Raw genomic sequence first — 16,514 nt, forward strand, 5'->3', positions numbered from 1 at the left:
TGCCCCCCCAAGAAACACAGGCTTGTTCAGAGCTTCGAGACAGCATAAACTGGCAAAACTACTGGTTTGCATTCTTTCCTTGCTCCTGAAAGTTCCCCTTGTGCTTTTTTGCTAATGGATACCAACACAGGGAAGTTGAGCAGGTTCTAAGGATGGAATATTTATTTCCCCCTGTATCCATTTTCCCCTTTCTCACTAAATGTTAGAGCATTCATGGTTATCTTGGCTGAATGCATTGGGGAAATGTGTCCAGAGAGTAGCCAGGTAGATGTTGTCCACCGTTGTCCACAGATAGTGGCAGAATGGCTAATTGGCAATGATTTCCTTAAATAACAGGAATTAATAGCATTCCACCCCTTGCTGAGATACATTTGGGCTTCTGTTGCAGAATGCAAAGAATCAGCCGTTCTAGACTGAACACAGAAGGGTGGAGGCTGTGGCTGCAGTCAGCTCAGGGTGGACATGAAGACACCTGTCCAATGGGAGGAGGAATAAATGGAATAATGGGATACGTTTAAGAATGTGAAACATGGATTCAAAATTTGTTGTGCACCCTTCCTTGTGATTTCTGTTGATATATTGTGTCAAGATTTCTCGAAAGCAGACACAAATTTTGTTAATGTTAACTGAACTCTACAAGTAAACACAAATCAGCAGTGGTTATCTAACTAGATTCGACTGGACTGCCTGGAATTCAGTGCAGGAACTCCTTGTCATTCCAAGCAATAATAGTCCCCCCAGAGCTGTGACTCTCAATTCCCTGTTCCTCAGGGCAGTGCATTCAAACACTGCTGAACTCTTAACGAAGGAGAAGCAGGTAGCTGGACAGAAAGTTGGGCGTTCGCTCCATTGGCTTTCCATCAATTGCTACTGTGATAATATTCCTAGAATATTGATTCTGGAGGACTTTAATGTCCATGCTGGGCTGCCATCCTCTGGAAAAGGACCAGACCTGGTGTTGGCCATGGTGACACTAGAGCTCTCACATTTTCTTGCTGGGCCTGTTCATCAGGCAGGGCACACTCTGGATTTAACCCGTCGTGTGGAAGTGGAACTGATAGCAGCAACTGTTGTTCCATGGTTAGACCACTATACTCTTGAAAGCTCGGCTCCGGTTACCACCCCTGACTTAGTTGGGCAGCAAGCAGATTTTAGCTCGCCTGCAGAGACTTCTGGATCCAGAAGGATTCCTGAATGCTCTGTGGAATCCAGTGCCTTCTGGTGCCTCTCTAGATGGTCTGGTCAGTGACTGCAACAACCAGATGCCATTGCATTCCAGATCAGGTTTAAGGTTCTGGAAATCACTAAGGCCATACAGTCTGGGCTCAGCATACCTGAGGGACTGCCTTATTGTCTATGCCTCCTGAAGAGCATTATGCTCAGCCAGTTGCAACCAGCTAGTGATCCCTGGCTCCAAGAAAGTACATCTGGCCTCATCGTTTTCTGTCCTGGACCCCACTTGGTGGAATGAGCTCCCGGAGGAGGTCCGAGCCCTGTTTGAGCTAGCACAGTTCAGCTCTGTAAAACAGTGCTCTTCCGCTAAGACTTTGGTTGGAACCAGTGATCTGATAGCATCTATTGGGCCATCCAGAACCCCCTCAGAATAGCCCAGTGGGAACATCAGGAATGAGCCGGTGTTATTTTATTTTTATTTATTTTTATATTTATACCCTGCCTCTCATGACGATGTCGCCTCAGTTAAGGACCGGACATCCGCCAACTATGGTTTAAATGTTTTAACAACTAGTATAATGTTGAAATTTTAATGTGATTAATATTTAGTAGAAATTATGTTTTTGCATTGTCTATTTAATTATGATGTACACCGCCCTGAGCCATCTGGGCGAGCAGTATATAAATTCAATAATCATCATAATAATTTCTCAGAGAAGGGCTATCAGTGCCCTGCTCTGTTGTGAGAAGGATAGCCTGGCCTTGGCTTGGGCATTGGCACTGGGATCATGTGCTTGCAAAGCTATTCCATGCTGTTACAGAGGAAAGGAGGCATGGAAGAGAAACCAGCCCCAGGCAAGGCTTGTCAAACTGTATCAATCTTTGTGGCCCCTGTCATTCATGAGACAAGGTGGCCTGTAGCGACCTTGTTGCCCAAATTTGGTTTGGTGGGATTGAGTCTCTTTCTTTCTCTTTGTCTCACAGGCCATACCCCAGCCTTGGCTTGCGCCCCCAACAAGGACGTTGCCGACTGCCTGGCACTTATCCTTTCCACCATGAAGCCTTTTCCACCTAAAGACGCCATCAGCCCTTTCAGCTTCAACCTCCTCAAGAACTGCGGCATTGCTGCCAAGACAGCAGCCTGCAGTGCCCTGCCCAACGGAAACAGCTGCCCCTACACCAAGGATAGGCACAATGCCATCGGCTTAGATGGTTGTTACTCGGAGTAGCTTAAAAACCACGATGGGTGATCTAATCTATTTATTTAGAAATTCTATAAATATAGGACACTTTAAATGAGAACAAGACTGGAGGGACCTTTCAAAATGGCCTGGGTACTGAGGGGGGAAGAAGATCTCAGCTTCTGCTTCCTATATAGACTCTTATTTGACCACTAGCATCTCTTGCCCTGAAATAAAACTGACAGGCAGAGATGTGTTTCTCAAATTCAACTGCATGGGAACCCTCTGCCACCCGTTATTGCCACGGCACTGAAAGCAGGCAGGTTGCAGATCACCTGCTCTTCATGCAAATGTTTTGGCATTATTATTTTTTATTTAAAGAAAATCATTTGCCCTACTCAAAATTTAGGTTTGCTGAATTGGAATTCCTTAAGGGTTTTTTTTTTTAATATTAGTCTATGAAATCTGAAAGCCTTGCTTCAGTCCTGACTGCCCGTGCCCTTCACTCAAGGGCACTGCCCATAGATTCTGAGCATGTGGTTTCATTGGATGTGTTCCATGGCCACCCATTTAAACTTCAGTTCCCACTGGTTTGATGATCCTGAGAACTGAAAGGAGTCCAAACCAAATTAATTTCTCATGTGGGTTTGCTGAGTAAGAAGGGCACCGATCAAGGGTGGGGCGTGGGGGGGCTGAATTGTAAACCCAAAGCCACTGAAAGTTGACCACTGCAAGGCTTTCTTACCTGTTTGCTGTTGTGATCATTTCCTCCATGTTCCTGACTAATAATGTTCATTCTGTAGGCCAGGGGTAGTCAAGCTGCGGCCCTCCAGATGTCCATGGACTACAATTCCCAGAAGCCCCTGCCAGCATTTGCTGGCAGGGGCTTCTGGGAATTGTAGTCCATGGACATCTGGAGGGCCGCAGTTTGACTACCCCTGCTGTAGGCCATTGAAGCTAAGCAGGGAGCAGAAGCCTGAATTTCTTCCGTGCTTTATTTGGCATTAGGGCTTTGATGAATAAGGGGACCACCAAGGGTGGGCAGCGGCGCCTGGCAAAGTGCCACTATAACTGCTCCTTTTCTGATGATGATGATGATGATGATGATGATAAATCCCCCCCTCTGTTTTGTGTTTGTCGTGCTTACCCCCTTTTGATTCCAGTGAAAACACTTGAATTGAGAACTACTGTAACTGGGACACTCTGATACCATAGGCAGCTTGTACTCCTATGTATGCAAAATGGGAACTGTTGCCCAGCCAATGTGGTCCTCTCTGAAAACTTGCGTATGCGCTGCCCGAATTATCCCTACCATATCAGGCACTTTAGGGATTTTCTCTTTCTGGAGGCTTTTCTTTTTTTTTTCTTTTTTTTCCCCGAAGGGTGGGGGGAGGTACCAAAACATTGGATCCCCAAAGAGAATTTCCTTCTTGGGTTTCCCCCACTTTTCTGTGTTGTGCAGTGTTTCCACATTAGACAAGTCAGTGTTGCTTTTTTTTTTAAAAAAAGAAAAGAAATTATTTATAATGAAACAAGCAAAAAAAAAATCTTTCTGCAAGTATCACCTTTTTTAAGGAAAACAATGCACTTCAAAAACTTACTTACAATCCTACACTTGTATTTATAATTATTATCCCCCCCAATAGAATGCCATTTAGCAAGTTTCATTAGGGAGCTCACACGTGTGTGTTTGTATGTATGTCTGTTAGGGTTAGTGTGTTGGGTTTTTTTTTAATTTTAAAAATGATATTTATAAAAATGCAGGCTTTGTGCATTTTGAGTGCGTGCACTGGTTTTTTTTTTCATACTGTAAATTTTATCATGTGTAGGAACTAACAAAAACCCACCATATCACATGTATGTTCAAAGCCAAAGATTGGGGTGTAGCAATCAGATGAGGGCAATTCTATTTTTGATCCAGCAGTTTTTCCCAGTCTTAGAGAGCTGCACTGGTTCTTGAACTGCAGCTGGCAGAGTACAAGAGACTTGCAAAATGAATTATTCCAGGACATCACATGTTTGAATCAGTGAGCCATTGGGAATAGAGAACCTTTTGAGCCAATTATTGTCTATATCCCTAAACCCCTTCTTCTTTAGGAATCTGCTAGACTGTTGTGGAGAATAATATGAACTAACTGTATACATTAACCATCCTGATTCGTGGTGAATTTTACAGTTGTTTTTTTTTAAACACGTAAGTTACAATTTCTTTAACCAAAAATTTAAATTGAAAGCCAATTTTGTTGTTGTTGCTTTTACATTGTCCTTGTGATACCGAGTGAGTCCCATAGCCATTCCCAAAGCCTCGCTGACCTTGGGCTGGTCAGGTTTTCAATGGGGGAAATTGGAAACCAGCCAGTTGGTAGGCAGGTATCTGCCAGAGAGAAGGTTAATCCAGATGCAAAAGGCACCAACAAACCTGAAAACGAGGAAACCCTTTGGCACTCTATAATTTACCAAAGCCAACCCGTTAGAGCCAAATATTTGAAGTTGCAATCTTGTCCTTTGGTGAACAGTGATTCCCCCCTCCCAAAAGAACATATTCTCCGTTCTCATGTTATTTCCCTTTTGTTCAGTCTCCACCAAATGTACTTTGTCTTCCCAACAGACCACTGCTTATCATCCCGAGTCAGCTCCTTAAATGCGAGCTGAACATTTCATTAGTTTGCTACGTATGGATAGGTTGCAAATATCGGGGGCCTTAAGGTAGCGTGTTCTAGTCTTCTAATGAACCCAGCCATTTTCTTCAGCCAAGCCTTCCACAAAGACTAGGGCGCTACTAGCTTAGCTGTTTCTTTCTTTGATGCCCAAGGAACTTTGAGAGATCTTTTTCACTTTTGCAGCTGCTAAATGTAAGCATATCGAGTTTTACTTGCGGAAAATGCACTTGCCAAATAGCACAGCAACAGCCTGTCGCAAATTGGCCGTTAGTTTCTTAGCTGCACTGTGGTTGAGTTAGTTCCCTCTGCCCTCAGTAGTTCCAAGTTCTCTTACCTTGTAAGAAAGTGTTAACCTTTCTACACCAAATACCTCACGTGGGAATAGAAATCAACAAAACTTGAATGAAAAGGTCCCTCTTCCCACCTGCCACCCGCTGTCGTGTAATACCGAAAGGTCCTTTTCACTACGCGACAGAGGGAGAGCTGGAAATCGTTTTAGAACCTTGTTTACATTGTAGGGTTTTTTTAAGGTACTGGCAACTTGTAACTTTTTCTAAAGTATTTTATTTCAGCCTTGAGATGTGTTTCTCTTCTCTCTGCCACCCAGGAGGAAGGAGGGGGGAGACACAGGAAAGGAAACTATAGAAAAATGTCCGCAGTCACATTCTTTTTCAAGGGCTAAAATTAATCCTTTAAAGACCATGAAATCTCTGGAAGGACCTCTAGAGTTTGAGGTATTTACAAAAAGGGGGTCTGAGGGACCCTGCACTAATTATTGTTGCACCAGGATTTGGGAAGACCTATCTCCCCAGTCCTCTGCTTCCTCCTCTAGATGCTACTGTTGGGTCTACAACTCACCTGTACTAGGTGGTTGGTCCATTCATTTTTTGGGTAGCCAGGGGGAGCATGACACATCACTAGTTGGGAAACAGAAAAGCTGCTTCATAGGTTTTAGGGCAATTTTTCTGTGTTAAGTGAATGATTGTGAAATTAGGGATGTGAAATGCAAAGACTGGCGGGCGGGGGGGCTTCCCTCAGTAGCACAAGCCTGTGAACATCAAGTATTATCCATCTGCATGTCGTCCAGTTACATTTTTAAAAATTCAAAAATGGCAGTGTGGGGAGAAGCTTAAAGTGGTGGTAGGTTTTCCAAGGTCATTTCAAACAAGGGAATCTCCTAGCCTTAGTGGTATATGGATGTGCTTGCTTTGTTTTGTTTTGCTTTATTATATTAAGATTGTAGCAGGTTTCTAAGCAAGTTTTCTTTTTCCTTAAGGAAAAATAACCAGATACCTGATCTTTTTCAATTAATACGTACTAGCTGATAACCTGTTCCTTTTCTCACATGACATTAAACCTTCACTATATGACAATCAATGTGATCTCTTTAAGGGCTTCAGCTTTCTTAGTTCTGTAGCATCATGCATTTTTTTTAACGTTCAGTTTTGTACCTTTTATCTCTCTTTTACAAATAATTGTGATGATGATGAAGAAAATGGAGTGGAAAGAATTCCAGCAGCGCATACGTGACTAAATCTTTTTTCTTGCTTGCTTTTTAAATAAAGGTGGTGGGTGGAAGCTGGGGAGGGGGGTGGGAGGGAGAAATTTGGCCAATTCTGCTGCAGTTGCCAGTCTTGTTCTCTTTTAATGCCGTAACATGTACATTTTGACAGCACAGCTTGACAATTTTAAGTAATAATCAAAGTGTCTGGTGGTAATAACTTGCATTATTGTGCTAAGATGAAAGTTGGTTTTCCCTAGTGCATTGTAAAGGAGGCCTTGGAGGCAAACTTCCTTTTCTCTTCTTCTCTTCCCCCCACCCCCTGCCTGCTTCAGTATTCTGTGAGCACACTAGTGAAGGATGTGCAGTATTTTATGCAGAGCTGGGGGGAGTGGGGCGCCATTTTTCTATGCAGAAATTACAACAGGTTCTTGCTCACTATCCAGTCCAGTTCCCACCCACCTTAGGAAGAGCGTAGGTCTGACCATGTTTCTTTCTCTTTTGACTTCAAAATAGATGACCCCCCCCTTCCCCCCAATTCTTTTCTTCATCTTTAAAAACTGGTCAGTGAATTTCCTCCACTAACTCAGCTAAACAAGGAAGTTTCTCTCCAATACCTTTCTCCAAAGCACTTGCTTTACAAGTAAATAAGCACTTTTGTTTTAGAAGCATGAGGGTCTAGTTCCCCCTTTTATAGCAACCCATAGGAAAAAGGCCAACAAGGGGAAATGGGATCAGGAGGATGTGGGGTTTTTTTTTTTGTTCTTTTTCTGTGAGGGGTGGGTGGGAGGGCGGAGAATTCTTTTAATTAATTTCACGTCTCTAGAGAATTAATGAACAAAGGGAAGTTGTGTTTAAAAAAACAGCACAAATACATTTCAGCTTGATAAGTGTATTTGCACTGCCATTGTTAGATAAATGGGCCACCCATCCTGGGCGCCCAGCTGAGCCATATGACTATTGACAAACACTGAATGTAAATGTCCCTTGGAGAGGGCAAGTACTGGGAAGCTATAAATTGGTATTATATTCTGAAATGGGCACTTCACTTGATTTGAAATAATGAATCCTGATAAAAAATGATATTCACTTATTTTATTTCATTTTATGGATTGAGGGAGGGAGTTTGGGTAGGTGGGTGGGGAAAGCTCCTAAGTTCCTGGATATTAGGATAAATTTTATTGTTTTCGTGTTTAAATCCCTCCCCAGGAGTATGAAATCAAGGGATATAGAGTCCCTTACGGCTCTACGATAAGAGATAAATTACGACTAGAATGGTGCTTTTCCTAGAAATTGATATTTGAATTAGTAATCAAAACCCAGCTCCACAGACATTTTTTTTTAATGTTTTGGAATGTTTTCTGACTGTTTTCTGGAGAAACTGGGGAAGCTTATTCGTTGTTCTTTGATGAGAAAATTTGGAGGGGGGGAGGATGGACTAGCAGTGACCCTGAAAGACATCTTTCTTACCACTGCCAGTCTTCTCCTAAGATGTCCCCAACGTTCCTCTGCAGTTGAGCATCCTAGCATTAATTCTCTGTTTGTGCAGGGCAGTTTGGCCCAGCAAGCCTGGTGACATCCATTATTAAATGGAAAGTATATCTGAGAACATAACCCAGGATTCCTTGAAGTTCAGAGTTTATATGGCCAATGTCAATGGGTTCTCTGGTAGATTACTCACTACAGAAGGGAGCTCCCTGAAAACAAGAACATTGCTGGCTGAAACAACTACAGGCCTTTTTTGTATGCTAGTTCCATTCAGCTGTTAGTAAAAATAATCTCAGCCCAAATTACACTCCTCCAACCATGCTGTAGGGACCATATTATCAGACAGGGAGGATAGCATGAATTTCTTTCAAAATCACTTCATACTGTAAGTCCAACTCATTTTTCTCTTGAGTTTTAGACACAAAACAAGAAAAAAACTAAAAAGAGTAAGGGTTGGGTGGGGAAAGGGAAATTCTACATTTTAAATAGCCCCAGTTGTGAAAGTGATGGATTGTTCAGTTATTAAAAAAAAAATTCCTCTGGGCTGAAATCTTCTGGATTGTCCAGCACTAAGCATGTAGTAATTTAAAATCTTGATGTTAACACCATTAATTGTTTAAGAACTCCATGCAGAAAAAAGGTGAAGATGTATAGAGATTTCCCAATTGAAGAGAAGTGGTTAATAGTGGCAAGGATGTTATGCGAGCCTTGGAGTGGTGACTTCACAAGAATCATGATTATTGGATCAACAAAAAAGCCTGTGCTAGAATAGGAAGACAGTGATCTGGGGTGGGGCAGGGGATAAATCTTTAAGGACTCCTTTTTTACGGCATCTGTAGCAAGTTCTCAGTGTCTTTCTTTCAATATCCTATGTGTAAATGCTGCACCTATGTATATTATGCACATAAACATTTCTTTTGAATAAGATAGGACAGACCTCATCACCAGTCAGGTATAAACAACTCTTCCTCTTCTGTATGTTGGTTTTTCCAGTGCGTGTGTGTGTGTATGTGCGCGCGTGTGTATATGTTCTGTGAGCATTTTTTCAAATTCACTTCTGGTGCAAAAACAAAAGGAATTGAAAAAGAAAAAAAAATAGCCTTACTTTAAGTCCAATTTTAATCTTAGTTTGTCAACTTGAATATAATAAAATGCATGAAAGTCTTTGAGGCCAGCTGAACCTTGTGTGCACTGTGGGTGGCAGTAAACTTTTTTCTAGACAAAAGTTAGTATGCAATTTCAGCCACGCTTGGCTCTTTGTAAAAGACCTGCTTTATTTTCTTGTTAAGAATGGCACAGGAAGGTTGGATTATGCCTGCTTGTGCCTGATTCGCCTTCTCAAAACTTTGGAAACTGACCCTCCCTGCCCCGCCTTCCATGACCAGAATAGAAACCTTTTTAATACTGCATGAATAACCTCAAGCGTTTTTCTTTATTCCCCATGCAGCCACCATTTCCAGAAGGCGGAAAGCTTTCAAACCCCTTCAGACACCTGGGTAGGCCGCATCGATGGCATGGCAGCACGGTTGCTGTATTTGATACTCTGCCTGAGGGCCTCCACCTTGCTTTTTTGGGTACATGAATGGGTAAAAAAAACGAAGGTTATTATTTCATGACTTTTGCACTGTTTAGTAAAGAAAAGCCAGTGACATCTCTGGTCAGAGTTGGCTTTTGAACTGGGGAAGCCAGGACACATCACTTCTTACGACGATAACTGGAAAGCAAAGGGACATCTTTTTGCAAAAAACTGGCATCTTACGAAAGATCGGGAAAGAGAGTGCCTTCAGATTTTTGTCTCTGTCTGCATCTGAAGAGATGCTGCCTTGGTGGTTATTGGTACCTAAACCCGCATCAGTGCAGAGCGCAATCCAAAGTGGAGGTGCTTTATCAGGAATAGAGACTACCTCAGTAAACAGCACAAATTGGAGTGAGATCTGGAAGTGTCTGCGATTTAACTGTTGTCTTGATCATGGACTAGTGTTGGTTTTTCGTTGACTTGGTAGGGAATGTTGCTGTTTTCCCCATGGCGGTTTTGCCTGCGGTGCAGTAGTTTGGCACTGGATCAGTCTCTTTGATCTTGGAGACGATGGTTGGTTTAATTTTCTTCTGTCAGGTTGACTGGGTTTTTCTGCATTGTGATTCTACCAGCATCTTTCTATCTATCACTTCCTCTAAATACACCAGCTTTGTGAAACAGATGAAAACAATCCCCTCCAGAGGTTCTTCAGTATCATAGCAGGGCAGGGGCCACCCACCCGCCCTGTGTTACATCCCTGAAAACAAATTATGTTGTTTGTGTTAGGAAGGAACACACATACAGTTTTGTTTTCTCTGGGCATTGCCTTAATTCCAGAATTTGCACTAATATTTTGTCTGGCCAGTTGGGGAACTCTTAGGCAATGGGGGGGTAAATAAGAGTGAACAGTGTACTGGGTGGGGGGCGGGAGAAAGAGACAAGTGTTGTGAGTTGACCAAAAAACAGAAAAGGCCAGTTCTTGTGGTGGAACTGAAGACGTGGAGGCTTATGTCCAGACTCAGGTGGCAGGGCAGGACGGAGGACCCTTGTGAAACATGCCCCTCTTCTCTTGTTCAAGATAGATTTGATGAACAGTACGCTCGCTTATTTGGTGCAGATTTTACAATACTGCATCTGCTAGGATATGAGATTAAAATTTGTCATTCCATTCTATTTGCAGTGGAGTAAAAAAAGAAAATGACATTTTTGGCACAGTTGGCTTTCAGAACAGAGGCTGATGTTTATAAACTAGAAGAGGTAGCAGTACAGTCTGACAAGAGACGTTTGCTACCAGGTTGTTTGGGATTCTTTTCTTTCTTTTTTAGTTTTCAGAAAGGCATTTTTTCATTGGTCCACTTGAAAGGTACTCACTTAAAATGGTAGCTTGAGTTTTTGTGTGTGTCTTGAATTCAAGTTTTAGTTGGGAAAGACTTCTGTGATGGGCTGGGTGACCTGCAAAATGGTCTAAATGCCTGCTGCTGGTCAACACTTTCTTGCAGAGGAATGGGGCATTTTAAAGTTCTTCTACTGGCTTTCCCCCATCCCTTACCTTTCTCTGTTCTCGCCCAAATAAGGCTTTGAAAAACTACACTGATCATTCCAGATGTGGGTGCTACCTGTGGTGGAAAGGTATAAGAAGTGGTCAGCCCTTTTCAAGGACAGCTGGTTGGTGGGCCTCCTGCTCAAAAAAGATGCATCATACCTCAGAGCTTTAGCTCTCTGGAATACTGGGGGGGGGAGGGGGGAGGTCTTTCACATGAAGATTTTCCTTGTTTATTCTGGCTGAGCTACAGTGGCTTTTCTCTGATCTTCTTCAGAATATCATTGTCATTATTTGAGAAAATATGCCAGGCTGATGATGCCCTTGTCATGCAAGGACAACCAACCAACAGTGATATGAGGAAACTTGGAGAAAACTGCTGTAGTTCAGTGCCCACACCTCTGGAAAACCTCTCATGTGTAAAGGTCCTTGGGTCTAAAGAAATGTGGCTTTTCTCTTCCTGCACTGCGGCTCCCTTTTTCCCCTCTCATATAGGAACCCTGAGTGGCAATTAGGATTTTCTGTCTTGCTCCCATGCATTCCACCAAAGTTACGTATCTTGTGTGCAAAACAATTCTTGATTTCTTCCTAATGTGAGCAACCCTTAGAATATTAAAGACTTATAAACACATATGATATGGTCTACAATAGCAGTCTGCATATTGCACTTCTTAGGTGTCATATAGAGAAACAATTACCTGGTCTTTTCTTCCTAATCTAGATATTCCTTTGTCCCGCAATAGGCGAACTGGATGTAACTGTTTTAGCCTCTGATTAGCTTTCGTTTATATTAGCTTCCTCCTCCATTCTATCCCAAGGATATTGAACGGTGGAGTTTTATTTCACAGCTTCTCGATGCCACCCTAGTGTCTTACCTGCCTTAATAATGGCCAAAATGTTTAGTTTTTGTTTTGCTTAGAGATTATGCTTAAGAGGTTTAGGAGCCATTTTAATTTAGGTAGCAGTTTTGAAATATGGAATGTCTGCAAGGTTTCAACGGAAGGAATGCAAAATCCAGGCAGTCTCTTTGCTTGTTGGAGTGTCTTGTGTGTGACATGGCTTTGGTACTTGCCCTTATTTTTGTACCTCTGGGTAACCACACTGTCAAGAGCTCTTCTGCCAAGCCTTGACGTTTCCTTTCTTCAACATGCAGGCAACTCTGTAATTTTCTAGTCTTGCAAACTCCCAAGCATTTGAGAGGAAAGAAGAACCTTTTCAGAAAAAGGTGAGGCTGCTTCGGCCTTTGCGGGTATGTTTAAAATAATGCTACCCAATACACGGTGGTTCTCTCTCTTCCCACCCCCAAGGGTGACTTGATGGCATAGTTGTTCTATGGCAGTACAAAATTTGCAAATTGCACTGAATATAGCTATGTGCCAGCTCATAAACTGTCGTTTGTTTTAGTGTTTATCCTCCTCTCTTCAAACCAAAAATTAAGTATTTTTTGTTCTTGGGAGGATGATGCAAGTATAGTGTGTGTGTTATTTGCCAAGTTTTTCTCTTAGTTCAGCTAACTCCTCAACTCTTGCATAATAACAGTGCTGTGCTAGAGAAGATAGTATAGGGAATTTTAAATTGCAAAGCATTTTAATGGTTTCACTCCTCCCTCTGCTGCAGGTGAATGGTATATTTATCATTCAGGAAGCATATTTAGCTATATAGAGACAGATTTTTCACCTGAAGCATTTGAACCTTTCTGCCCATTCTAGAAATGCTTCTGATTTATAACTCTCAGACTCAGATTTATAACTGCTAAAGACTCTTTCTGTGGCTTTTTAAAATGCAGATAGGTGCTTGCCCATGAAGCCAGTATCTAAAGGCACATGTCTGTGGTACATGAGAATTTGCAATTGGAATTTGAACACACAGGTGTTAAAGCTTGAGGCCCCAGGGCACTCCCTGATTCCATTTGAACTCAGCCACTGGGGGGGGGGGGATGAAAAAATAGGACTAGTTTCCTTGAGGTGAAAGACAAGAGTATCCCTTCCCCATTTACATCATGACATGCTGCTGTCATCCAAAGAGTAGCTTTTCAGATGAGAACAGAAAATCGTTCCACCTTTGTCTTAGCACTGTAACTGAGAATGCTTCCTAAGGGAGCAAGAGAAGCCATTGTTCGCTTTTTCCTCAAGTAACTGCGAACTCAGCCACCATGGCCAAACACTACTAGTTTCTGTGGTGCAGAATTCCTCTGGGGGGAGCACAATTTGGGCTTTTCGGATTCTTGCTTCGCCAGCATGTCCTCCTTGAGTGCTTCTATTTCTGTACTATCCAAAGTATTATTGGGGGGGGGGATATTTCAGTTTGCCTCTTTTGTCTTCAGAATAAGTCCTTCCTGCATTTGCCTGGCTTAATTTTCTGGGGTACAGTGAGGGAGGTCTTTTCTATAACCGGTGAACTAACAAGAAGGAAGCGGTACACCTATATATGAACCCAGCTTGCTATTTGATTAGAGACACGAAAGCTAGGAGCAAGGGCATAGCTCCTTTTAGAGGAGCATTTCTTCTTACTACCATTCATTCCCCTAGCATCAGTAGCCCTTTTCCTTACTCTGAGGCCTCACAGTCAGTTACACATAGAACATGGACACGTGTGCTGATGGCCCGGTGGGAATGTGTTGAGGCATTTGAACATGCTACAGCTAGCTAGAGCACAGGGTGCCGTTTTCTTCTGTTCACAATTTACAGAAAGATCCCAGTTGGCCTTTAGAGTATAGGACAAGACCTGGATACCAAAACAGAGCCTTGAACGCCAACAGTCACTCATCATTCCAGACTGAAGAAATGATGGCCGTAGTTCATGAAAACAGCAGGTGATCTCAATATGAGTCCTGCAGTTCTTCAAACAAGTTCCTTCCTGAGCCTCCACCCTGGCGGGGAGCATGTCTGTTCTTGGACTTCCCTGCCTCAGGGCTCTTATTGCAATAAGAGACGGAAATGGGCCACAAGCTCCAGGTCACTATTGTTTACTGCAGCTTCCTTGAGTTCATTGGAAAGTAGAGACTCTTAAAACCTATTTTAAAATTAAAAATAAAAATTGGAGTGTTTCAGAAAACAGTGATTCATGGCTTGGGGAGAATGGCATGTATTAGAGTCTAGGGAGCCTTCTGCCAACTTAAGAGGCTCTTCCATTAGAGGAAAGTGCCTTAGGCTGGAGGAAGGTTTGGCCCAGTGGAGTGGTATGTTACATGCCCCTATGTTACATGAACCAGATGCTTTGTTTTCTGTAATTCAGTTGTCTTGAAGCCTATAGCTTGTCTGTTTTCCCCCTTTTTTCAGGTTTGGTAACCTCTTTTGAAACCGAGATGGGGATTCCATTTGGCAATATCATATACGGGGGGCGGGGGTGGGGTGGTGGTTTTTCTTTCTTGCCTTAGTTACTTAAACTCCATTCCCAAACTTTGTATTCTGCTGAGGTTTCTTGAGGCGAAGCCATGGTAAACTTGTACTATTGTTAATGGTTCTGTTGCAACAGATGACACCAGATCAGAGCACTGGAATGGTGTTTCTTTGAAGAACAGCAGGAGTTGCTTTGATTTCCTTGCATTCTGTTCATTACAAACATGCCCGAATAGTTGGCCCAGGTTGCCTTTCATGTTGGGTGTGTGTTTGTCTTATAGCAATACATGTTGGGTCTAATCTCGCAGGCACTTCAAAAACTACCTGTGCTCCAAATACATTTCTTTCTTGGGAGCAGCAATAAAGGGACGGGGTGGGTTATGGGGAGGGAGATCAGTTGCTGTGTTGAGAGTTTGCAGCCTTATAGCTTGCACTGGGTTAAGTTTTGTTTGCATTTTTTTGCTATAATGGGTAGGATTGTGATTGGACCTATATGACCATTAATTTCACTCCCGGCGTGTGTGGAGGGGAGGGGTTGTTCTTTGTAGTTTTGATTATTCCCATGCTGTTTGTTTTTATATTTATCCTTCTACTCCACTTCTCAGTGTTGTTTTTTTACAAACAAGGCCTGTTACTTTGCACTTGGACACGCAAATGGTGTGTGTCACTCAAGGGGCATCCTAATTGTGTGGAGGGTTTTTGTGAGCGGGATAGGTACAGTCAGTATTTTGTGGTGATCTTTGTAGCTGAGGATGGTCTCGATGGATTCTGTTCTGTCTGCATGAGCCATGAACTTTGATTTCACTTGTTACTTTGTCTTCTCCTCTGACCGTAGCCATTCTTTCTAGGGGCACTGCAGAGAGCTGAGGAGAAGAAGGTTGCAGGGAGTAAGTGGGCACCTATCTCTCACTTTCTTAAGGGATAAGCTGTCTGTTTAGCTGTCAGAGACTTCCAGGTTGTCTCTTAGAGCTCTACAGAAATGTTCTGTAGAGCCTGCCTTTAGTGGGAACATAAAATACCAGGCCAAACTTCACTCTGAACAATGGCATAAGTGGTTCAAAAACACAGCCTCGAATTAAAGAGCCCGGAACTCTCTTAAACCAAGTTGTTGTTTTTTTCTTTTCAAAAATCGATTGTGGAGTGCTCTTCTAAGACTACTGTTTAATGAGGAGGCCTTGGCTAGGGGGTCTAGGGCTGATCTTACAAACTCTGGGAGGGAGGTGTGGCGTCCCAAAGGAAGTCTCTACTGTTCCCACTTAAAACTAAGAGGAGGCAATATAGTATTCTCTTAGACCTGTCGCTACGGTTCCTAAGCAGGAGCTTTTGCGAAGTGGAATGGATTTTCCCACCACTTTTCACATCTCTTAGATCCAAAGGCATTATTCAGAGAAGAGTATACATGTTGGTGTGGCATCGGCTTAATGTACTGTCGTTAATTTTATCTGCACATTTTGGGCAAGGCTTGAAACCTTAATTAGCATCTCCGCAGCATTTCATTAATTGCATTAGGGCCAGTTGCTGACTTTTTTTGAATTAAAAGAACTCGACGTGGCTTTTGCTGCTGGGTCTGTCTTTCAGGGGAGCCTGGAGGGAGGCAAGTGTCACTTCTGAACTCTGCTGAATGATTCTGGGGCGTCCCTCCCTTCCCCCATTACAGCATTCAGGCATCATCTGCACGCTCTGGTGTCCCAGGGCCATAGCCTCACTTGATCTGTTCTCCGCATTACAGTAAGGAAAGGCGGTGAGCTTTGATAGTCCTCAGTTGCCCTGGCTTTCTTTCCCTGTCTTTAAGGTTCTCCCCATCCAGGGTCACAGCCTCAGCGATCCCGACTGTGGAGGACCAGCATGAGGATAACCTGTATGGAAAGAGAAGGCTGTGGGAAGGCAGGCAGAGCTCACCACACCTCACAATTCCGCCTAAGTTGCCTGCCCCAAGAGCAAGCACTTTAACCTGTGTGTATACACATGTGTGTGTGTATATATGTATGTATGTATGGGAGTGAGAAAGAGAGCAATATCAATATGTTTTAATTGAGGGTGGCCCCAAGATGTAGACCAGGGGTAGTCAACCTGCGGCCCTCCAGATGTCCATGGACTACAATTCCCATGAGCCCCTG

At 43.0% G+C, this 16,514-nt stretch overlaps 1 protein-coding gene across 3 annotated transcripts in view; it reads left to right on the top strand.

Annotated features, from left to right (window-relative positions):
• ANKRD52 (ankyrin repeat domain 52) overlaps positions 1 to 16,514 on the top strand; it is a 79,950-nt gene that overhangs the window by 61,190 nt on the left and 2,246 nt on the right. For all 3 annotated transcript variants that reach the window (XM_077328564.1, XM_077328563.1, XM_077328565.1), the window contains one exon: positions 2,158 to 16,447. In XM_077328564.1, coding sequence (XP_077184679.1) covers positions 2,158 to 2,402 — 245 coding nt within the window. In that variant the 3' untranslated portion in view covers positions 2,403 to 16,447. The remainder of the gene's footprint in view (positions 1 to 2,157; positions 16,448 to 16,514) is intronic.

This window comes from Paroedura picta, chromosome 3 (assembly GCF_049243985.1).
Source record: "Paroedura picta isolate Pp20150507F chromosome 3, Ppicta_v3.0, whole genome shotgun sequence".
In the NCBI taxonomy this organism is placed as follows: Eukaryota; Metazoa; Chordata; class Lepidosauria; order Squamata; family Gekkonidae; genus Paroedura; species Paroedura picta.